This window comes from Hyla sarda, chromosome 6 (genome assembly GCF_029499605.1).
Source record: "Hyla sarda isolate aHylSar1 chromosome 6, aHylSar1.hap1, whole genome shotgun sequence".
Taxonomy (NCBI): domain Eukaryota; kingdom Metazoa; phylum Chordata; class Amphibia; order Anura; family Hylidae; genus Hyla; species Hyla sarda.
This window is the reverse complement of record NC_079194.1, coordinates 149,547,920-149,572,058: the sequence shown is the minus strand read 5'-3', so window position 1 is coordinate 149,572,058 and position 24,139 is coordinate 149,547,920. Positions and strand designations below refer to the sequence as shown.

At 47.4% G+C, this 24,139-nt stretch overlaps 1 protein-coding gene across 5 annotated transcripts in view; it reads left to right on the top strand.

Moving 5' to 3' along the window:
* LOC130276328 (meckelin-like) overlaps nucleotides 1-18,449 on the top strand; it is an 85,495-nt gene extending 67,046 nt beyond the window's left edge. Inside the window, exons 26-29 of one of the 5 annotated variants that reach the window (XM_056525526.1) lie at nucleotides 10,580-10,682; nucleotides 10,921-11,063; nucleotides 13,681-13,788; nucleotides 17,263-18,449. In XM_056525526.1, coding sequence (XP_056381501.1) covers nucleotides 10,580-10,682; nucleotides 10,921-11,063; nucleotides 13,681-13,758 — 324 coding nt within the window. In that variant the 3' untranslated portion in view covers nucleotides 13,759-13,788; nucleotides 17,263-18,449. The remainder of the gene's footprint in view (nucleotides 1-10,579; nucleotides 10,683-10,920; nucleotides 11,064-13,680; nucleotides 13,789-17,262) is intronic. The other 4 variants (XR_008845086.1, XM_056525527.1, XM_056525525.1 and 1 more) reach the window with 4 other exon arrangements.
* The last annotated feature ends 5,690 nt before the right edge of the window (nucleotides 18,450-24,139 follow it).

Here is a 24,139-nt window from a genome sequence, read left to right as displayed (position 1 = left end):
CGACTTTTTGCTAAAGTCGGATGTGTAAATGAGAAAAAAAAAAATTTCACTAAATTGCTGGTTTTCCCCCACATTTTATATTTTTACAAGGGGTAATAGGAGAAAATGACCCCTAAAATTTGTAACCCCATTTCTTCTGAGTATGGAAATACCCCATGTGTGGACATCAAGTGATCTGCTGGCGCACTACAATGCTCAGAAGAGAAGAAGCGCCATTGAGCTTTTGAAGACAGAATTTGGTTGGAATAGATGTCGGGGGCCATGTGCGTTTACAAAGCCCCCCCGTGGTGCCAGAACAGTGGACCCCCACGTGACCCCATTTTGGAAACTACACCACCCACAGAATTTAATAAGTGGTGCAGTGAGTATTTACACCCCACTGGCGTTTGACAGATCTTTGGAACAGTGGGCTGTGCAAATGAAAAATTACATTTTTCATTTTCACGGACCACTGTTCCAAAAATCTGTCAGACACCTGTGGGGCGTAAATGCTCACTGCACCCCTTATTACATTACGTGAGGGGTGTAGTTTCCAAAATTGGGTCATATGTGGGGGGTTCCATTGTTCTGGCTATATGGGGGCTTTGTAAACACACGTAGCCTTCAATTCCGGACAAATTTTATCTTCAAAATCCCAATGGTGCTCCTTCTCTTCTGAGCATTGTAGTTCGCCCGCCAAGCACTTTACATCCACATATGGGGTATGTTCTTACTCAGAAAAAATGGGGTTACAAATTTTGAGGGGCTTTTTTCCTATGTTTCCTTGTGAAAATGAAAAATTTTGGGTAACACCAGCATTTGTGAATTTTTTTTTTTTTTCATTTTTCCATCCAAATTCGTCAAACACCTGTGGGGTGTAAAGGCTTACTTTACCCCTTGTTACTTTCCGTGAGGGGTGTAGTTTCCAAAATGGGGTCATATGTGGGTATTTATTTTTTTGCTTTTATGTCAGAACTGCTGTACAATCAGCCACCCCTGTGCACATCACCAATGTAGGCCTCAAATGTACATAGTGCGCTCTCACTCTTGAGCCTTGTTATGCGCCCGCAGAGCATTTTACGCCCACATATGGGGTATTTCTGTACTCAGGAGAAATTGGTTTACAAATTTTGGGGGGCTTTTTTTCCTTTTAACACTTGTGAAAATAAAAAGTAAAGGACAACTCCAGCATGTTCGTGTAAAATTATTTTTTTTTTTACACTGACAGGCTGGTGTAGCCCCCAACTTTTCCTTTTCATAAGGGGTTAAAGGAGAAAAAGCCCCCCAAAATTTGTAACACAATTTCTCCCGATTACGGAGATACCCCATATGTGGCCCTAAACTGTTTCCTTGAAATACAACAGGGCTCTGAAGTGAGAGCGCCATGCACATTTGAGGACTACATTAGGGATTGCATAGGGGTGGACATAGGGGTATTCTACGCCAGTGATTCCCAATCAGGGTGTCTCCAGCTGTTGCTAAACTCCCACCATGCCTGGACAGTCAGTGGCTGTCCGGAAATGCTGGGAGTTGTTGATTTGCAACAGCTGGAGGCTCCGTTTTGGAAACACTGCCGTACAATACATTTTTCATTTTTATTGGGGGGACAGTGTAAGGGGGTGTATGTGTAGTGTTTTACCCTTTATTATGTGTTAGTGTAGTGTAGTGTTTTTAGGGTACAGTCACACTGGCGGGTTACAGTGAGCTTCCCGCTAGAAATTTGCGCTGCGGCGAAAAGTTTGCCGCAGCTCATACTTGAAGCAGGAAACTTACTGTAAACCCGCCCGTGTGAATGTACCCTGTACGTTCACATGGGGGGGCAAACCTCCAGCTGTTTCAAAACTACAACTCCCAGCATGTACTGACAGACCGTGCATGCTGGGAGTTGTAGTTTTGCAACAGCTGGAGGCACACTGGTTGGAAAACCTTCAGTTAGGTTCTGTTACCTAACTCAGTATTTTCCAACCAGTGTGCCTATAGCTGTTGCAAAACTACAACTCCCAGCATGTACTGATCGCCGAAGGGCATGCTGGGAGATCTAGTTATGCAACAGCTGGAGGGATGGCAACTACAACTCCCAGCATGCCGAGACAGCTGTTTCGGCATGCTGGGATTTGCAGTTTTGCAACATCTGGAGGGCTACTGATAGAGACCACTGCACTGTGATCTCCAAACTGTGGACCTCCAGATGTTGCAAAACTACAAATTCCAGCATGCACAGACAGCAAACAGCTATGTGGGCATGCTGGGAGTTGTAGTTTTGCAAGATCTAGAGTGCTACAGTATAGAGATCACTGTGCAGTGGTCTCTAAACTGTAGACCTCCAGCTGTTGCAAAACTGCATCTCCCACCATGCCCAGCAGCTGTCTGGGCATGCTGGGAGTTGTAGTTTTGCAACATCTGGAGGGCTACAGTCTCAGACTGTAGCCCTCTAGATGTTGCTAGGCAACTTAGCGGCTTCCGTCGGATCCAGGGACCCGTCCTCTTCTGCCACACGACATCGCCGCCCGCGCCGATCACCGCCGCCGATCCGGTCCCGCAGCTTCCACCGACGGGTAAGTGGATCTTCGGCGTTCGGTCCCCGTCATTTCCCCATCCTGCCCCGCCTATTGTGGGTGAGCAGAACGGGGAAAATGAAAGTAAACCCCCCCGCCCCTAATCTGCTATTGGTGGTCGCGTCTAGACCACCAATAGCAGAGATAGGAGGGGTGGCACCTCTGCCACCTCACTCCTATGGCTACAGGGGGATCGTGGGTGTCTTAGACACCCGCGATCCCCCTTCTATTCCGGGTCACCATAGACCCGAATGACCCGGAATCGGCGCAAATCGCAAGTGTGAATTCACTTGCGATTTGCGCCGATTGCCGACATGGGGGGGGGGTCTGATGACCCCCCTGGGCATTTGCACGGGGTGCCTGCTGATCAATATCAGCAGTCACCCCGGCCCGGTCCCCGCCCGGCCCGCGGCGGGGACCGAAATTCCCACGGGCGTACAGGTACGCCCTGGGTCCTTAAGACCCAGGTACAGAAGGCGTATCCATACCCCCTAGGTCCTGTACGGGTTAAGCATGCATGGGATAGGCATAAGGCTATCCTTCATATAGGATAGGGCCAGGGGCTATTCATAGTATTAAAAATATTTTCCAGACTAGATGGGCCAAATGGCTCTTATCTTCCAACACATTTTAAAATTAAAAGAAGCAATCTGATTGGCTGATATGGGCAAGTGCACCACTTCTTCTACAGAGGTTTTGATAAATATCCCCCATTTTGTAGTGTCCATGCTAGGTTACTGCAGCTCAGCTCCTTGGTCAGTGCTGAGACCCCCACGATTCACTCCCGGCTTGGCGCTTAACCCGTCACTAAGTTCTATAGATAATAATGGAGCCAGTTTTCTGCAGTGCTGAGTGCTGAGCTGGGGATAAAAGAAAACGTGAACAAAAAAATCAGAATTTGGGTGGTCAGGAAAGGGTTAAAATTACACATGCATATATATCTATATACAGTCATGGCCGTAAATGTTGGCACCCCGGAAATTTTTCATGAAAATGAAGTATTTCTCACAGAAATGGATTGCAGTAACACACGTTTTGCTATACACATGTTTATTCCCTTTGTGTGTATTGGAACTAAACCGAAAAAGGGAGGAAAAAAAGCAAATTGGACATAATGTCACACCAAACTCCATAAATGGGCTGGACAAAATTATTGGCACCCTTAAGGGTGCGTTCACATGCTCTTTGTTTTTGCGGGTTTTCCGCTGCGTATTTGAAAGGGGCGGGCTCTTCTCGGCTGTCCATAGCAGATTTTCCGCGGCGGAATTTACGCTGCGGAAAATCCACCGCAGTCCCTACTGACCTCAATGGGGCTTGTGGCGGATTTTCCGCAGCGTAAATTCCTCCGTGGAAAATCTACTGCGGATAGCCGAGAAGATCCCGCACCCTTTCATATATGCAGCGAAAAACCCGCAAAAACTAAGAGCGTGTGAACGCACCCTAAAGGAGATATCCAGTGCTGAAAAACGTATCTCCTATCCTAAGGGGCCCCCTGCGATCTCCTGTACAGGGCCCCGGCAGCCCGCAGGAAGGGGGCGTGTTGACCACCGCATGAAGCGGCGGCTGACACGCCCCCTCAATACAACTCTATGGCAGAGCCGGAGCGCTGCCTTCGGCAATCTCCGGCTCTGCCATAGCGATGTATTGAGGGGGCGTGTCGGCCACCGCTTCGTGCGGTGGTCGACACCCACTATCTGGCCAGCGAGCCGGGGCCCTGTACAGGAGATCGCGGGGAGGGGGGCCCCAGCGGTCGGACCCCCCACGATCTGAAACTTATCCCTAATCCTTAGGATAGGGGATACGTTTTTCAGCACTGGACTACCCCTTTAACTTCAGTTAAAGTCGCTTCCTATAACCATCAATAAGCTTCTTACACTTCTCAGCTGGAATGTTGGACCACTCTTCCTTTGCAAACTGCTCCAGGTCTCTCTTATTGGAAGGGCTCTTCAGCAATTTTAAGATCTCTCCACAGGTGTTCAATGGGATTTAGATCTGGACTCATTGCTGGCCACTTCAGAACTCTCCAGTGCTTTGTTGCCATCCATTTCTGGGTGCTTTCTGACGTATGTTTGGGGTTATTGTCCTGCTGGAAGATCCAAGATCTCGGATGCAAACCCAGCTTTCTGACACTGGGCTGTACAGTGCGGCTCAAAATCTGTTGGTAATCCTCAGATTTCATAATGCCTTGCACACATTCAAGGCACCCAGTGCCAGAAGCAGAAAAACAACCCCAAAACATAATTAAACCTCCACCATATGTCACGGACACTGATGCTCCCTGAGTCTGCAGGACAGCTTGAATATCTTTGGAACTTGTTTGGGGCTGCTTATCCACCATCCGGAGCTTACTATGCGGCTGACAGCCGCGGCGTTTGTACTGTTTGGCGCACGGAGCGCCGACTTACTTTCAGTTTCGGCAGCAGACAGCTGCCGGCTGACTTGTGTATCGCCCGCTCACTTCCCCGCGGGCGCAGACACGACTGACATGTGCGCCCGGGGCAAGGAGCGGGCGCCATTACTGTTCTTCACGGCGGCCGGGGAGCTATAGCTCCGCCCACAGGGCCACCGGAGCTTTCTGGGGCCGTGCGCGCGATTTTCAGGGGCAGAGGCCAAATTAGATAGTGCCTCTGCTCCAGGCATGCCCCTCTATTGCTATTGGCTGGCCTGTTTCTCCCTCTCTTTCACTCAGAGCGGAGTTCTCCTCACAGCAGCTGCCACAGGGGACACAGACTCAGGTGAGAGAGTTCTTTTTTCATTATGTCCGTACCCAGAACTGTTCCTCCCTCTAAACGGACAACTGGGGCATTAGTTTCCTATTTTGTCTGTAAGAACTGTAATGCCAAAATGCCTGGTTCTGCTGAATCCACTTTCTCTGCCTGCTCCTCTGCTGCCCCAGACCCCATGGTACCCCCGGATGCTCTTTCAGTTCTGGTGGATTCGGCCGCCCCTCTAGCCTGGGTTTCTTCCCTATCCCAGTATATGGCTGACTTGACTCAAGTCTCCCGTTCGGTGGCTGAGGCCTCCCGTGACGTGGTGTCTGCCTTGAAGAAGTCTGCCCTGCGCTGGCCCTCTAAAGGGACCCGCTCCCCTTCTCCACATACCTCACGCTCTCAAAAGCGTACTAGGGGTGCATCATCTGACTCTTCCATTGAGTCTTCAGGTAGACGTGGGCGCTCCCCTCGTGGGTCCCGCCCCTCCGGGTCTGGTCACAAACGTCGCTCCTCCAGAGGACGTTCCCGCAGTTGCCACTCTGCCTCGCCAGAGCCGCGTAACCGGTCAGGTTCGCCCCCCTCCAGGGCTACCTCCACTCGTTCACATTCTCCCCTCGGTGGATCCACCAATTTCCTGTCTCTCTAAGGCTACCACACTGCCACTGGCAGATGCGGCTGCTTTCAAGGACCCGACGGACAAGAAGGTGGAGTCCTTAGCGAAGTTTGCTTCTGAAGCAGCAAGCTCTTCTCTTCTTCCCACTTTAGCCTCGGCTTGGGTGTCCAAAGCCCTATTGTTGTGGTGCTCAAAGATCCGTCAGGGTATCCAGGCGGGATCCCCCCCAGAGGATCTGTCTGCTTTGGTTCTCCAATGCTCTAAAGCTGGGGAATTTCTGTGCACAGCTTCTATGCAGTCAGCCCGTTGTGCTGCCTTTGCTGTGGGTCACCTAGCGGCCCTCCGCCGTTCCATGTGGCTTAAGGCTTGGGATGCGGATGCCGCTTCCAAAAGGTATCTCACCAAGCTTCCTTTTACTGGTACCCGTCTTTTTAGCAAGCGCCTTGACGAGATTATTTCTGAGGCAATGGGGGGGCAAGAGTTCCTTGTTGCCTCAAAATAAGGCTCGCTCTACTTCCCAGAGGAAGTCCTCTTCCTTTCAGTCCTTTCGGACTTTTGGCCCCAATAAGGGGTCGGAGCAGGCGCCTTCGCATGACAAGAAGGCTCCCTCGTTCCGGGCGCGGCCGTCTTGGAAGTCGGACACCGGTCCCCGGTCTCCTTCTCTGGTGAAGCAGTTTCAGGAGGCTCTCCGATCCCTGCTTCTCCAGGGAGTTATTGTCTCGTTCCTCCAAGGGAACATTTTCGGGGTATCTATTCCAATCTTTTTGTGGTTCCCAAGAAGGGCGGTTCGGTGTGGCCAATCCTGGACCTCAAGCGTCTCAACCGTCATCTTCTCATCCGCCACTTTCGAATGGAATCCCTCTGTTCGGTAGTGGCATCCATGGAACAAGGGGAATTTCTTTCTTCGGTGGACATCAAAGATGCCTACCTCCATGTTTCAATATTTCCCGGCCATCAACAGTACCTCCGTTTTGCGGTTCCGCAGGGGCATTTTCAATTCGTAGCCCTCCCCTTTACCAAGATCCTTGCGCCAGTGATAGCCCTGTTGCGGTCGAGGGGAGTCTCAGTAATCCCTTACCTAGACGACCTTCTCATCAAGGCTCCCACCAGAGTCCAGACCCTGGAGAATGGATCTCACCCTCCAGACCCTGGATCGCTTCGGGTGGATGGTAAACAGGGACAAGTCTGTCCTTTCTCCCACTCAGTCTCTGATCTTCCTGGGACTTCAATTCAACACGGCCTCTGCCAGGATTGGCCTTCTGCCGGACAAACGTCTGACTCTCCTATCAGGAGTCCGCTCCCTTCGGGCCCAGGTCCCAGTTTCCATCTGCGTTTGCATGGAAGTCTTGGGTCGGATGGTAGTGGCCGTGGAGGCCGTCCCCTTTGCCCAGTTTCATTACCGTCCCCTTCAACTGACGATTCTCTCTCGATGGGACAGATCTCTGTCTCTCGATCGCAAGATTGCTCTCCCTTGTCGGATCAGTCAGTCTCTGCTCTGGTGGCACCACTCCCCCCTTCTTCTTCAGGGACGATCATTTCTTCCCCTCCACTGGCAGGTGGTTACAACGGATGCCAGTCTGTCGGGCTGGGGCGGTGTGTTCAGGGACTGGACGGTTCAAGGCCTCTGGTCTCCCCGGGAAGCTCTTCTTCCGATAAACATCTTGGAACTGAGGGCGATTCTTCTTTGCCTTCTTCATTGGGAGTCCCTGCTTCAGTCCCGCCCTGTCCACGTCCAGTCGGACAACGCCACGGCCGTGGTCATCGGCCGACTCCGGTGAGTGTTCTCTGCATCCTGAGGTCTTCGTGCAGATCTGCGACCTCTGGGACATTCCAGACGAGGACCTCTTCGCGTCTCGGCACAATTGGAAGATCCTTCCGTTTGTGGCGAAGTCCCGGGACCCCCTGGCGCTAGCTGTGGACGCCTTATTGATTCCTTGGACAGGGTTTGCTCTGCCCTATCTGTTTCCTCCCCTTCCGCTCCTTCCCAGGGTTTTGAGGAAGCTCAAAGCAGAGGGCGTTCCCGCCATACTGGTAGCTCCAGATTGGCCACGAAGGTCGTGGTACGCCGACGTGGTCAGGCTCCTTGACGACACTCCACTACGCCTTCCACTTCGTTCGGACCTTCTGTCTCAGGGTCCCCTTTGCCACCCCAATTTACAGTCGTTGCATTTGACAGCGTGGCGGTTGAGACCGCGGTTTTGAGAGCCTGCGGTTTCTCTTCCCAAGTCATTCGCACCATGCTCAGGGCTCGTAAACCCTCCTCGGCAAAAATTATTTCCGTTCGTGTGAAGCTCAGGTTTTGTCTCCTTTTACTTTTTCTGTTCCCCGTCTTCTCTCTTTCTTGCAGTCGGGTTTGGAACTGGGGTTGTCTCTCAGTTCCCTTAAGGGTCAGGTTTCAGTCCTTTCTATTCTTCTCCAGCGTCCTCTGGCTTCTAATTCTCATGTCCGGACCTTTCTTCAAGGAGTGGCGCATGCTGCCCCTCCTTATCGGTCACCTTCTCCCCCTTGGGACTTGAATCTGGTTCTGGGGGTCCTCCAATGTGAACCTTTTGAACCCCTAAGGGAGGTGTCCCTGTGCCTCCTTTCTTGGAAAGTGGCGTTTCTTGTTGCTATCACCTCCAATCGGGGAGTGTCTGAATTGGCAGCTCTCTCCTGCCGTTCTCCGTCTTTGGTGATTCATCAGGACAAGATTGTCTTCCGGGCAGATCCTTCCTTTTTGCCTAAGGTTGTTTTGGCCTTTCATCTCATTGAGGACATTGTCCTTCCGTCCTTCTGTTCCGCCCCTTCTCATCCTAAGGAGCATTTACTCCACAAACTGGATGTGGTTCGGGCTGTTAGGTCTTACCTCTCTATCACTTCTTTGTTTCGTCAGTGTGATTCCTTTTTCGTCCTTACGGAAGGTCATCGCAAGGGACAACCTGCTTCCAAGGCCACCATTTCTCGGTGGATCCGGTCTGCCATTTCGGAAGCCTATCGCTGTAGGGGGAAGGTTCCTCCCTTCAGGGTTGTGGCTCATTCTACCCATTCTGTTGGGGCATCGTGGGCTCTCCAGAACAAGGCCTCGGCCTCGCAGATTTGCAAGGCGGCTACTTGGTCGTCTTTGCACACTTTCTCGAGGTTCTACCGGATTCATACCTTCGCATCGGCTGATGCTAGTCTGGGCCGTAAAGTGTTGCAGACCCACCCAAGGGACGGCTTTGGTACGTCCCACGGTCTGTGTCCCCCAATGGAGCCGATAGAGAAAAGGAGATTTTTTAAGGATCCATTGGGGGACACAGCTCCCGCCCTTTTGGGTTTCTCTTTGGTTCTCTGTCCGCGGGTGTGTTCAGTTATATTTTTTCTTCTGGTTCTCAGACAGTTCCGTGTTTTTTCCTTGACCTATCGGTCCTCTCCTATTGCTCTGGTACTAAAGCTGATTAGCTCAGGGCCTGGAGGCGGGTATATCCTGCTGGGAGGAGCCAACTTTTTTTGTTGCCGTAGTGTCATACCTCCTAGAGACAGCAGCATACACCCACGTTCTGTGTCCCCAATGGATCCCTCAAGAAAGAGATTTTACGGTAAGTGTTAAAAAATCTAATTTTTCCACAATTTTGAAAGGGTGACAATAATTTTGTCCAGCCCATTTTTGGAGTTTGGTGTGGCATTATGTCCAATTTGCTTTTTTTCCTCCCTTTTTTGCTTTAGTTCCAATACACACAAAGGGAATAAACATGTGTGTAGTAAAACATGTGTTACTGCAATCCTTTTCTGTGAGAAATGCTTCATTTTCTTGAAAAATTTCAGGAGTGCCAAAATTAACAGCCATGACTGTTACTACACACATTACACTGACACATGCATGCAAATATCAAACATATGAACATTATACATATATATTTACTGTTCTGCAGGATAGCTGGATTTTCATTATGCAGTGCATTGGTCCAGAAGTTGTTGGGGGGGAAAAAAACCCTGTTCATTCAGAGGGGGTAGATGCAAGGCAGAGCTGAGCAGTCATCTTGCTCTTAGCTCAGAAGCGTTGGCACTATGCCTGCAGACACCCCTCCATCTTCCCTACTGTACTCCCATCTGACTACAGAGCTACCTGCATCTTATTAAGACAGCCTGGGAAAGCTTCAGCTGTTGTGGAGGGGTTATCCAGGATTAGAAAATCAGTGATTATTTCTTCCAAAAACAGTCCCACACCTGTCCTCAAGATGTGTGTGGTATTTCAGCTGATGTCCATTGAAGTGAATGGAGGCATGCTGTAATAATACACACAACCTGACAACAGGGGTGGTGCTGTTTTTAGAGGAACTTAGCTCTAATTTTCCATGCCTGGATAAGTTCTTTAAGGAGGCAGGGCCCTGCAACTTGTTGGAACTGCTAGAGCTATGTGTCTCTGTGTGGTAACTAGTAAACATTCTCTTCTGTGTGTGTCAGGACTGCTGTCTGCAGTGGTAGAAGTAACAGTTATGACTTCTTATATGCTGACTGTGCAAATGATGTCTATTACTGCTTCCTAGGGGATCTGAAGCCCGCAGTAGAATTTATCTTTGAGACTCTTTCTTCAACACCGGGAGAGCACAGATTATGTGATTTCAGGCAGAACAGTATTTTATTATTCCAGGCACATCATAAAGAGGGATAGGTTTGCCTTCAGGGGTCCCAGGCCTATACTGCCCTCATTATAATCCAACCTGGATTACACCCCTGTATGTGATCTCTGGTCCATTCCACAGGTCTATAAGGACATGGATTACATAGTCAAGGACAAACTATTACTGGAGAGCGTCCTAGACATGGAGTTCCAGCAGCCCATTGAGAAATCAATATTTTACAGTGGTGAGTATTCAGCTCTAGTCAACAGTATCTGGGTGACAATAATTTGGCTTCTATTTGGGCATGCTGGGAATTGTCGTTTTTACAACCATTGAATAACCATAGATGACAAACCACTGACTTTTATTCTTAATAAATAAAACAGATCCTAAATACTATATTGTGTGAAAGTGTGTCAGTTGTTGAGAATTCCTGGATCAGCATCTTCCATCCAAATAAATGTCCTGTTTTCTTATTTTAGACGATCGGTGTCATTTCAGCCGCACTCTCTTCTACAGTAATGAGCTTGTGTTGCTTCTCTTCGACACACTCTTGTTTTGTGTCATTGACCTGGGGACGCAGAATTTCATTCTGGCAACAATTATAACCTTTGTGGTGCAGATGGTAAGTTTCTTTTTTTACTTTTTTCTGGTATCTCAGGGATGTCTTTAGACACCAGAAAATCTTAGTATGGCTTCCAGGCTAGGCTCTGACTTCAGTGATATTTGCCACTCCAGCCCCAGGCAGATGGTGATTACATGGTGAGATTGGCCCACCTCACACATCAGCATTGCATAGTCCGGACATGACTAGAATATTAAAAACAGCAATGGTATTTAGAAAGCACATAGGTCCACCTACACTATATACAATATATTTGCATGAAAAAAAATTATTGGAGACCTCAGACCCCAAAATAAATCCAGATCCCAGACCCCTAGTAATACTGAGCTCAGATGCCTATATAAATTAATCCATACCCCGAAGTGTATATCCTTAGGGGTGCAAAATCTGTAGGATTTTTGGACCCAAACTCCCCACCCTACTACACTACTAGGCCTTAAATGAATCCAAGCCTGATTCCTAGATATCCGGATCACAGACCAGACCCCTAAATAAATTGACCTCTTGTTAAGATGTTTTGGGCCTTTATGACCAGAGCAGAATTTCACCTATTAGAATGCTGTAGTCTGATGCTAAGTTCACATGGCAGAATTTCTGCATGGAATTCTGCATGTCTTTATTATAGCCAATATACTTCAATGCGATTTCGCTGTTCCATGCACACAGCAGAATTTCTACTGCAGAATTTCCACTTCATGAATTCCATTGAAGTGAATTGGCTTTAAATTTATGCAGCAGTTTAATGGAGAATTCTGTGCAGAAATTCTGCCGTGTGAACATAGCATTTAAGGTTAGGTTTCCACACAGGCTGTTTTCTGGAGTTTTTTGGAAACCTGCCATTGCAGAGTTTGAGCCAATGTCAAAAGTAGATCCACTAAGAAGAAGTATAAGTTCTTCCTTTATATTTCTAATTTGTTTTTAATACACTTCTGGCTTTGACTCAAAAACTGCAGTGGCAATTTTCTAAAAAAAAAAAAAAAAAAAAAAAAAAAAACGCCACAAAAAACACTGTATAGAAATCTAGCTTAAGGGTACATTCACACGAGCGGATCCCCAGCGTGTATTATGCTGCGGATCGGCCGCTGAAGGACTGCTGTATGCTGCCTTTACAGGTGCCTGCTCGGAGCGGCAATCCGCCACTACGAGCAGACACTGTGATGTGCGAGTCGCCGCGCGCATGCGCAGTATACTTGCTCATCACGGCTGCTCTCGGCCTAGCTTAGGGAGCAGGGGGAGCGGACACGATTCGTGCGAGTACACCGTGCATGCACGGCAACTCGCACATCACAGCAGTGTCTGTTCGTAGCTGCGTATTGCTGCTCCAAGCAGGCATATCAAAAGGCACCCTGTAGGGGTCCTTCAGCGGCGGATCTGCAGCGTAAAATACCCTTAAAGTGCTTTTTTTTGCCAACTCAAACAAACAACGTGTGAGACATTTTAGGCTTTCTTATGTATTGATATTTTCCACAATTATAAATATTTTAATAATATTTACCCCATCAATAGCAATGTCAAATAAGAGTATATTGTGAAAATATGATGCTTTTGCGCCAATAACAAAGGCTAATTCAGCTGTAGTATCAAGCCAAACAAGTTTATTGATAGATGCATTTCAGTTACAGTTATGGTTTGCAGTAATAACTGGGGAATAACCCGGGCACAAGGATAACAACGTGTTAAATAAAAAACCCAAACTGAACATGCCATCTGAACATATATAAGAGCATTTGATACTATTAGATGACTTATATTTGTGTAATGACATACTGCATCAAAGTTCTGGACAATTGGAGAAGGACAACAATGTTTCCTACAGTTCATGGAATCTATCTACACTGTCTTCTCTCATAGCGGATAGTTTATCGAAGAAAATAATGCTATTTACCCTAGCAATCACAGTATCATGAGAAAGATTAGGTTGTTTCCATTAGGAAAAAAAAAAAGGTAGAGGGGGGAGGGAAACATGTCGTATGATCGAAAGGGTACTTAAAGGGGTATTCCAGGAATTTTTTTTATTCGACTATGCTACAGGGGCTGTAAAGTTAGTGTAGTTCATAATATAGTGTCTGTACCTGTGTGTGACGGTGGTCTCGCAATTCTCCTTTGATTTTCGCCCAAATATTTATTTTTAACAGCATACAAAATTACTGTTGTCTCAGGTTTTACCAGGTTACAGTGCGTCAAGACGTGACATTACTAGTCAGGTGTGCAAAGGGAGCCTGTCCTGTTCAATGGGTGGAGTGACTGCTGGGTGGGGGAGAGATCATTTTGCAACAGCTGGAGGCACCCTGATTAGAAAACACTGGTCTTTTGAATGGATGCAGCTCATTTGTGTTTCAATGGGTGGGGGTGGAGATGTGTGGGAAGGAGAAAAGTGACTTTACACTTACAAACATGGAACTATGGGATGTGTAGTTTAAGAGACCAAACTCCAACAGGAAATATCCAGTTCACAAAAAAGCTAGCCACAGTGTTATGGTAATCTCTTGACATAGCCATTTAGCCCCAAGACAAGAGCAGGTCCTTCCTAAGAATGTCCATTACTGTCTGCCAGGTACGTACTAAAATCACCTTATGGTGGAGAACCTCTTTAATAGGCTCTGTGCAACATTTTCAGAGATGTTTTCAGAGGATTTTCAGAAGTATGTGGAGAACAGTGATAAGGACATCTAAATATTCAGTGGAAAGGAACTGAAGTTCAGACAGAAGTACAAACTCTAGGCAGGTGAGGCATGAAAATATGAGAAAACTTTTTGTAATAAGCTGCCAAGAGGTCCATCTGTGCCAGGGGCCTTACCTAATTTCAATCTCAATAGTATCAGTCACAGTCCACAGTGATTGGAGCATTCAGAAGACTCTCTGACTCCTCAGAACTTATTTCAGCTTTAAAGTTCATACACTTCCTTAATGGTCTATTCACACGTACAGTATTCAGCGCAGATTTGATGCAGGTGTAAAAGCTCACTCCTGCAGATTTCTAAGTAAACTGAATGACTGAACACAGCTTGAAATTCTGCGCAGAATACTGTATGTGTGAATAGAGCCTAAAAGGAGAAGACTTTTTATCAATTGGTGCCAGATTTGTAAATTAGTACTATTTAAAAATCCTAATCCTTCCAGTACTTATCAGCTGCTGTATGCTCCACAGGAAGTTCTTTTCTTTTTGAATTTCTTTTCTGTCTGACAACAGTGCTCTCTGCTGACACCTCTGTCCATGTCAGAAACTGTCCAGAGTAGGAGAAAATCCCCATAGCAAACCTATCCTGCTCTGGACAGTTACTCACACGGACAGAGGTGTCAGTAGAGAGCACTGTGTTCAGACCGAAAAGAACTGTACAACTTTCTCTCTAGTGTACAGCAGCTGATAAGTACTGGAAGGGTTAAGATTTTTAAATAGTAGTAATTTACAAATGTGTTTACCTTTTTGGCACCAGTTGATTAAAAAAAAAACTTTTTTTCATTAGAGTACCCCTTTAAGCTCTAGAGAGCCTCTGCACATGGGTGTTATTCACCAGGCACAGAACATTTTTAGTAAAAGCACAAAGGGATTGGGAAAGAAGAAACTAAAATTGGAAGCCAAGGATTACTTATTTAGCACAATGTACATCCTGCATGACAGGAATGTTAATGTATGTGATCCTTACACACACACAAAACGTGTTTGTTTCATGCAAGATGTCTGAAATTGGTGATTGGAGGCATGCACTTTCTTTGGGGGAGAGGGATTTTTATTTTATTTAGTTATTTATTTTTGTTATTTTATTTGTAGTTATAGGTAAGTTATTTTTGTTCCCTGTCACAGTACAGGATTGGGCTGTCAGTATGACAGCTGATCCTGCTGACGGCTCTCTATGCAAGCGTCTGTAGAGGTATGTTAAAGGGTACTACACTGGAAAACTTTTTTTTTTTTTTATCAACTTGTGCCAGAAAATTAAACAGATTTGTAAATGACTTCTATTAAGAAATATTAACCCTTCCAGTACTTATCAGCTGCTGTATGTTCTAGAGGAAGTTCTTTTCTTTTTCAATATCCTTTCTGTCTGACCACAATGCTCTCTGCTGACACCTCTGTTCATTTTAGGAACTGTCCAGAGTAGGAACAAATCCCCATAGTAAACCTCTCCTACTCTCGACATTTCCTTACATGGACAGAGGTGTCAGCAGAGAGCACTGTGGTCAGACTGAAAGGAAATTCAAAAATAAAATAACTTCCTGTGGAGCATACAGCAGCTGATAAGTATTGGAAGGGTTAAAATTGTAATTGTATTTTTAAATCATTTTGAATTCTGGCCACTAAACTTAATAAGTTGGCACTTCTGTTTTATACAGATTACTTTTCAGCAGTCTCCTCACCATTAACACAGGTAGGAATACATTGAAAGGGGAAGCCAGTGTATAGATAACACAGGATCCACCATTGACAATAGCATGGAACAGGGCTAAGCCTAATTATTTCAGAAAACCAGGATAGTCTATGAACTGCTGCCAGGGGAACCACAGAGAAATAAAACAAGCAGACCTATCATATTCCTCTGCAATAATCCCTTCCATGCGCATAATACCCTTTGACTCTCTCCATGATTGAATGGTTGGTGGAGCTACAGTTGTCGTTCAATGGCACGGTATAATCATGTGACCCACTGTCAAGAAAAGAGATACTGATGCTCAAGGTCTAATAGGAGACAGGGTTCAGAAATCAATTAGTGATGCTATTATTAATCTACTTTAAAATGTAATTCGAATATTAGCATGGTTAGGCAAGGAATAAAATAGATAAAATAGTATACAAAGTGTGATCAACCATACAACTGTTTTGTAGCATAAGACTATGTATGAGGTAAAGAAGATGTTAAAACCTGTTCCAGCATACCACAGGGCACTCTTGGCTGTCATAAAACAAATATTAGATAAATAAATCCATACCACTTAGGTTTACAGTGTATAATAATAGTACATGACCATTAATAACATGTTATTAAACACCTTATGTCTTGTGAAAGGAAACTTGCTGGTTCCTGTACAGAAAGATACTCCCCTGTGATATAAAACAGATTTGCAATGTGTTTCTCAGAAGTTAGGTACAAGATGGGAGTTGTAGTACATTAGTATCACAATGCCTAATACCAGTTTGCAATAGTCTGTGTTTGACTCCTGTAAGGTGATGCCGCCAGTTAGGGTAATATCCAATATATAAGGAAAGCTGATAATGATAACCCACAGTTAACACCGATAACACAACCTGTTTTGAAAGAAAGCCTGCAGTGTTTGGTGCTATGCGCCACTCACCCTTCCACCTAGTCCGCTTGTCTGTACAGGGGTAGATTGGTTTTATCAGTTGTGGATGCTCACTAGTTTAGAGTTTGAGGTCCCGGACAGTGCTTTGCTCTGGCTGCGTGGCAGGCTGACTGAACACTGCAAACCGGCAGAGGAGGAGATGGATGCTGATGTTCTGCAGTGCTTTACTTAGCTAGGTGTCCACTAGTCTGCAGGATGAAATTATGGTGTCCTTGTATATCTGAAATGTGCACCCAAGGATGCTGTAGATAATGCTTTTGAGGATTGGCAGTTAAAGGAGGTTGAATTAATAAGTTTCAAAGTATTGATCTTAGAAATCTAGATAGTGCGAACATTAGTAATGTAGTGCGGGTACAATGGACTAACTTATTTCCAGACCCCTTAGGTCCCCTATTCAGTAGCAAATAGTGAAGTCTTTATTATATGCCACTGAGAAGGGGACCTGGGGGGGGCTCAAAATGTGTTTGGCCATTGTACCAACACTCCTGACTTTTATGAATTCAAGTAGAGAAAAAAAACAGACATGGTCGCACATCCACAGTATGCACCTTGATCTAAGGCGTCTCAGCAAAATTTGAACTAACAGGTTGTTACTGTACTTTATGATTATGAAGAGCAAGCCCGCTAGCCACGTCACAGCCACCTGTAAGTAACTGGTTCCTAACATCCATAGCATAAAATGATGCCGCACTGAGTGGCGACCACCACTGCTGCAACACCAGTGCCCACAGGGGGAAGGACTCACTGGCAGAGCAGCCCCAATTCCTCTCGAACCATTCCCTAGGCCGCACCTCCCCACAGAAACGGCGCACAGGCAGCAATGGACACCGCACCGCACCAGAGTGAAAAGCTCACTCCTGACATTTATACTATCTTACATTGATTTCTTTCTCTCCATTTGCAGTTTGTGAAGATTTTACGATCGGAAATTGGAAAAAATAATCTGTCAATGCAAACAATGGTGGAGAAAAATTTCCTGATTTAAGAGAGAAGAGCAGCATCTGTCACCAGAGATATACAATGTATTCACCTCCGTAATGCGTAGAACTGCATTCTTATTTTATTATTTTGTGTAATTTTGTACACGTTGATACAATAAATCTATTTTTACAGAAATTATTGATATTTAAAAGAATCCACAAACTATAAATATGAGGAAACAACTTTTATTATACATTTTTATTTCCATTTCAAATACTAAATTCTTGTACAAATATAAATTCACACAGTCCTGATCGCCTTTCTAACACAGCAGTGGCATCCTCCCATACATGACTCCCTGACTGCGCCCATGCAGTCTGCAATATGTCAGTACAAATTGATGCTCCAGTGCAGAACTTCAAGAGCAGCCCCCCTAGTATCTCATGGGGGCAGAAAACATTTACTGTTGCTCCATGAGACTTTGTTCTGTAATGTAGGCTCAGTGTCTCCTTCCCAGACTAGAAAAATATACACAGCGCTCAAGGAACTTCCACATCCCTCAGAAAATAAATGCTTCCCTCTGTTCTTCTGCAAGATACTTACAGTCATCGAATGCTGGCACCAGTACTGAAATAGCAGACAGCCATATCCCTTCAAAGTGCAAAAAGTGCTCTGGAAGCCATGAGGGAGATGTCACACACAGCAACAGTCTGAACAGACGCATCACGCCATCATTTCTACACAATTAGTGCATTACTCCACTTTTATACATTGATTTATAGGTCAAAGCTAAATATAATGTTCAAAAAACAGCAAAAAGTACAGATGGTACATCATGTTTTGTAGCCCAGTCACATCCAAAGCTTCTACTGCATGAACAGATCCTGAGGCTTTCTTAGCACTGAGAAGACAGGCACTTAACCTCTTAAGGACTCAGGGCGTACCTGTACGCCCTGAGCCCGGTCCCGGTGTTTAAAACGACATCAAGCCGTGACCCCGCATCACGGGTCGGTCCCGGCTGCTATTCATAGCCGGGACCCTGGGCTAACAGCGCGTGGCACCGATCGTTGTGCCGCGCGCTATTAACCCTTCAGACGCGGCAATCAAAGTTGAAAGTAAACGCGATAAAATCGCGATGTTCCGATCAGCTGGTACACAAGCGGAGGTCTGTCTCCGGCTTGAGCAATCGAGCCCCTATCTCACGGATCCATGCAAAGCTATGGCTTTGCAGGGATCAGCATAAGAGATCAGTGTGTGCAGTGAAAAAAAAAAAGTTAACAAAGGCCATTTAACCCCTTCCCTAATAAAAGTTTGAATCACCCCCCCTTTTCCCATTAAAAAAAAACTGTAAATAAAAATAAACATGTGGTATCGCTGCGTACGGAAATGTCCGAACTATAAAAATATATCGTTAATTAAATCACGCTGTCAATGGCGTACATGCAAAAAAAATTCAAAAGTCCAAAATAGTGTATTTTTGGTCACTTTTTATATCATGAAAAAATGAATAAAAAGCGAACAAAAAGTCCGATCAATACAAAAATGGTACCGATAAAAACTTCAGAACACAGCGCAAAAAAATGAGCCCTCATACCGGCCCGTACGCAGAAAAATAAAAAAGGTAGGGGTTAGAACATGAGAATTTTTAACATATAAATTTTCCTGCATGTAGTTATGATTTTTTCCAAAGTACGACAATATCCAACTGTTACGCCTCGCGCTCCGGGTCCCCGCTCCTCCCCGGAGCGCTCACGGCGTCTTTCTCCCTGCAGCGCTCCGGTCGGTCCCGCTGACCGGGAGCGCCGCACTGTCATGGCCGTTGGGGATGCGATTCGCACAGCGGGACGCGCCCGCTCGCGAATCGCATCCCAGGTCACTTACCCGTCCCGGTCCCCTGCTGTCTTGTGCTGGCGCGCGCGGCTCCGCTCTCTAGGGCGCGCGCGCGCCAGCTCTCTGAGACTTAAAGGGCCAGTGCACCAATGATTGGTGCCTGGCCCAATTAGCTTAATTGGTTCCCACCTGTTCCCTGGATATATCTAGTCTCCTCCCTTGCACTCCCTTGCCGGATCTTGTTGCCTTGTGCCAGTGAAAGCGTTTAGTGTTGTCCAAAGCCTGTGTACCTGATCTTCTGCTACCCTTCCTGACTACGAACCTTGCCGCCTGCCCCCGACCTTCTGCTACGTCTGACCTTGCCTCTGCCTAGTCCTTCTGTCCCACGCCTTCTCAGCAGTCAGCGAGGTAGAGCCGTTGCTAGTGGATACGACCTGGTTGCTACTGCCGCAGCAAGACCATCCCGCTTTGCGGCGGGCTCTGGTGAAAACCAGTAGCCTCTTAGAACCGGTCCACTAGCACGGTCCACGCCAATCCCTCGCTGACACAGAGGATCCACTACCTGCCAGCCGGAATCGTGACAGTAGATCCGGCCATGGATCCCGCTGAGGTACCGCTGCCAAGTCTCGCTGATCTTTCCACGGTGGTCGCTCAGCAATCGCAGCAGATTGCCCAACAAGGACAGCAGCTGTCGCAGTTGACCGCCATGTTACAGCAACTTCTGCCTCTGCTACAGCAGCAACCATCTCCTCCGCCAGCTCCTGCACCTCCTCCGCAGCGAGTGGCCGCTCCTAGCCTCCGCTTGTCCCTGCCGGACAAATTTAATGGGGACTCCAGACTCTGCCGTGGATTTTTGTCTCAGTGTTCCCTACATATGGAGATGATGTCGGACTTGTTTCCTTCAGAACGGTCTAAGGTGGCGTTCGTAGTAAGCCTTCTCTCAGGAAAGGCCTTGTCTTGGGCCACACCGCTCTGGGACCGCAATGATCCTGCCACAGCCACAGTCCAGGCCTTCTTCACTGAACTCCGGAGTGTCTTCGAGGAACCAGCCCGAGCTTCTTCTGCCGAGACTGCCCTGTTGAACCTGGTCCAGGGTAATTCTTCCGTTGGCGAGTATGCCGTACAATTCCGTACTCTTGCTTCAGAACTATCCTGGAATAACGAGGCTCTCTGCGCGACCTTTAAAAAAGGCCTATCCAGTCGCATCAAGGATGTGCTGGCCGCACGAGAGATTCCTGCCAATCTGCAAGAACTCATCCATCTAGCTACCCGCATTGACATGCGTTTTTCTGAGCGACACCAAGAGCTCCGCCAGGAAAAAGACTTAGATCTCTGGGCACCTCTCCCACAGTATCCGTTGCAATCTACGCCTGGGCCTCCCGCCGAGGAGGCCATGCAAGTGGATAAGTCTCGCCTGACCCAGGAAGAGAGGAATCGCCGCAGGGAAGAAAATCTCTGTCTTTACTGTGCCAGTACCGAGCATTTCTTGGTGGATTGCCCTATCCGCCCTCCACGCCTGGGAAACGCACGCACGCACCCAGCTCACGTGGGTGTGGCGTCTCTTGGTTCCAAGTCTGCTCCTCCACGTCTCACGGTACCCGTGCGGATTTCTTCTTCAGCCAGCTCCTCCCTCTCAGCCGTGGCCTGCTTGGACTCCGGTGCCTCAGGAAATTTTATTTTGGAGTCATTTGTTAATAAATTCAGCATCCCGGTGACCCGTCTCGTCAAGCCGCTCTACATTTCCGCGGTCAACGGAGCCAGATTGGACTGCACCGTGCGTTACCGCACTGAGCCCCTCCTCATGTCTATTGGACCCCACCTTGAGAGGATTGAATTTTTCATTCTCCCCAACTGTACCTCTGAGGTTCTCCTCGGTCTGCCTTGGCTCCGGCTTCATTCCCCCACCATTGATTGGACCACCGGGGAGATCAGGAACTGGGACTCTGCCTGCCACAGGAAGTGCCTCTCCCCCCCTCCCAGTCCCGTCAGGCAAGCCTCTGTGCCACCCCATGGCCCCCGTCCTGGTGTCACACTGCCCCGTGCCAGGTCTCGCCCTCTGCCCTCCCTCCCCATTCCCACTCCTGTTGTACTGCCTGCCATTGAGGAAACCCTCCATTCTTTCCCGGTGTCCTCATCCCAGGGGAGGCAGTTACTGGACAAAGAGAAGGGGAGACCTAAGGGGGGGGGTACTGTTACGCCTCGCGCTCCGGGTCCCCGCTCCTCCCCGGAGCGCTCACGGCGTCTTTCTCCCTGCAGCGCTCCGGTCGGTCCCGCTGACCGGGAGCGCCGCACTGTCATGGCCGTTGGGGATGCGATTCGCACAGCGGGACGCGCCCGCTCGCGAATCGCATCCCAGGTCACTTACCCGTCCCGGTCCCCTGCTGTCTTGTGCTGGCGCGCGCGGCTCCGCTCTCTAGGGCGCGCGCGCGCCAGCTCTCTGAGACTTAAAGGGCCAGTGCACCAATGATTGGTGCCTGGCCCAATTAGCTTAATTGGTTCCCACCTGTTCCCTGGATATATCTAGTCTCCTCCCTTGCACTCCCTTGCCGGATCTTGTTGCCTTGTGCCAGTGAAAGCGTTTAGTGTTGTCCAAAGCCTGTGTACCTGATCTTCTGCTACCCTTCCTGACTACGAACCTTGCCGCCTGCCCCCGACCTTCTGCTACGTCTGACCTTGCCTCTGCCTAGTCCTTCTGTCCCACGCCTTCTCAGCAGTCAGCGAGGTAGAGCCGTTGCTAGTGGATACGACCTGGTTGCTACTGCCGCAGCAAGACCATCCCGCTTTGCGGCGGGCTCTGGTGAAAACCAGTAGCCTCTTAGAACCGGTCCACTAGCACGGTCCACGCCAATCCCTCGCTGACACAGAGGATCCACTACCTGCCAGCCGGAATCGTGACACCAACCTATATAAGTAGGATATCATTTTAACCGTATGGACTTACAGAATAAAGATAAGGTGTTATTTTTACAAAAAAATGCACTGCGTAGAAACAGAAGCCCCCAAAATTTACAAAATGAATTTTTTTCTTAAATTTTGTCGCACAATGAATTTTTTTTCCGTTTCGCCGTGGATTTTTGGTAAAATGACTAATGTCACTGCAAAGTAGAATTGGTGGCACAAAAAATAAGCCATAATATGGAATTTTATGTGCAAAATTGAAAGCATTATGATTTTTAGAAGGTGATGAGGAAAAAATTAAAAGGGGTTAAAATTAAGGGGTTAAAGGAGAACTCCAGCCAAAATTAGCTTATCCTATACCACAGGATATGGAATAAGTAGCTGATTGTGGGGGGCCTGACTGCTGGGACCCCCCGCGATCTCTGCAACAGGATCCGGTAGACGACACATGCTCTTCACAGAGAGTCTGTCCCGTTCTGGAGATCGCAGGGGTCCCAGCAGTCGGACCCACCCGCGATCAGCTACTTATCGCCTATCCTGTGGATAGGGGATAGGTTAATTTTGGCTGGAGTTCTTGTTTAAAGGTGCCCATAAACCTTATAATACGGGCAAACCCACCAATTGTCTATGGTGTATGTCGGCCTCCCGACTGACAGATGATGTAGGTGAAGAGAAAGGTCAGATGTGTTACATTTTTTTTAACCCGGCTCTATTGTTGGATAAGAGGGATAAGCAGGCGCTAGAGCTGTGACTGAAGTATTTCCAAAATATAAAAAAAAAAATTATATTCGGCCAATTTTGGCCACAAATGTATCTTGTTTTGGTTGTCAACATACAGCAGATATTAGATACTACTGACTTCAAACCCTTAGTTGCAGATTCCATCAAAAGAATGGACACCTTTAGAGGCACAACCCTGTAAGTCGTAGCTTCAGTTTTAAACAAAAAACACAATGCAGATGGGAACAGAGCCTAATCCTGCTCCAATAACACGTTCCACCTTCATCAGTAGTAAAAAGCAGCATTTATATCCTTATTACTGTTATCACTCATGATACTTCAGTTAACACAATGAGAAGTTCTAAAAGATTGTGTGTTTCAACACCTAACCATTTTCAAGATTTCCACTTGATCTAGGCCAGTGGACGTGAACAGTCATATTATTTATATATATATATATATATATATAGACACACACACACATACATTCAGAGGCTAATACCATTTTAACAGCTTGATTGTACACTAACATTTAAACTAGTGTCACACAGCTCTGCTAAAGACCCCCATAAAGAAGACCTGCGGGGGTCCTTGTGCTAAAATACAGCTGTATTTGGGCTCAAAGTCCAAGCTGTTTACTAGAGATGAGCGAACTTACAGTAAATTCGATTCGTCACGAACTTCTCGGCTCAGCACTTGATGACTTTTCCTGCATAAATTAGTTCAGCTTTCAGGTGCTCCGGTGGGCTGGAAAAGGTGGATACAGTCCTAGGAGACTCTTTTCTAGGACTGTACCCACCTTTTCCAGCCCACCGGAGCACCTGAAGGCTGAACTAATTTATGCAGGATAAGTCATCAACTGCCGAGCCGAGAAGTTTGTGACAAATCGAATTTACTGTAAGTTCGCTCATCTCTACTGTTTACCTCAAGACTGTTAACAAACCCTAAGCCAGTGATCCCCAACCGGGGTGGTCCTGGCAGGCCCTGCCCAGGGTACTACGATGCTCCGGCAATTTTGTTATACATATATTTTTTTTTTAAACACGGCGGCGCAGGGGGGGAAGGGAAACATGCGTGCGTGTGCGTACGCACTGCGCACACAGCATCCCCCTCCCCCTGAGGCGCCGTGAGTCACAGGCAGGCAGACCGGGAAGGGGATATATGCAATGGGCATGGTGCGCCGGACCATCTTCCCGGCCCCAGGACCATCTTCCCAGCCCACCACCAATGTCCAACCCACGCTATTCACTCCTCTTTCCCTTTGTCACCCCTGTCCACCCCTCTGTTACCACCTTGTCATTCCTGTCCACCCCTCTTTTACCCCCTATGCTCTCCTGTCACCCTTGTACACTCTTCTACACCCATCTGTCACCCATGTACACCCCCAAAACCCCTATTACTCATGTACACCC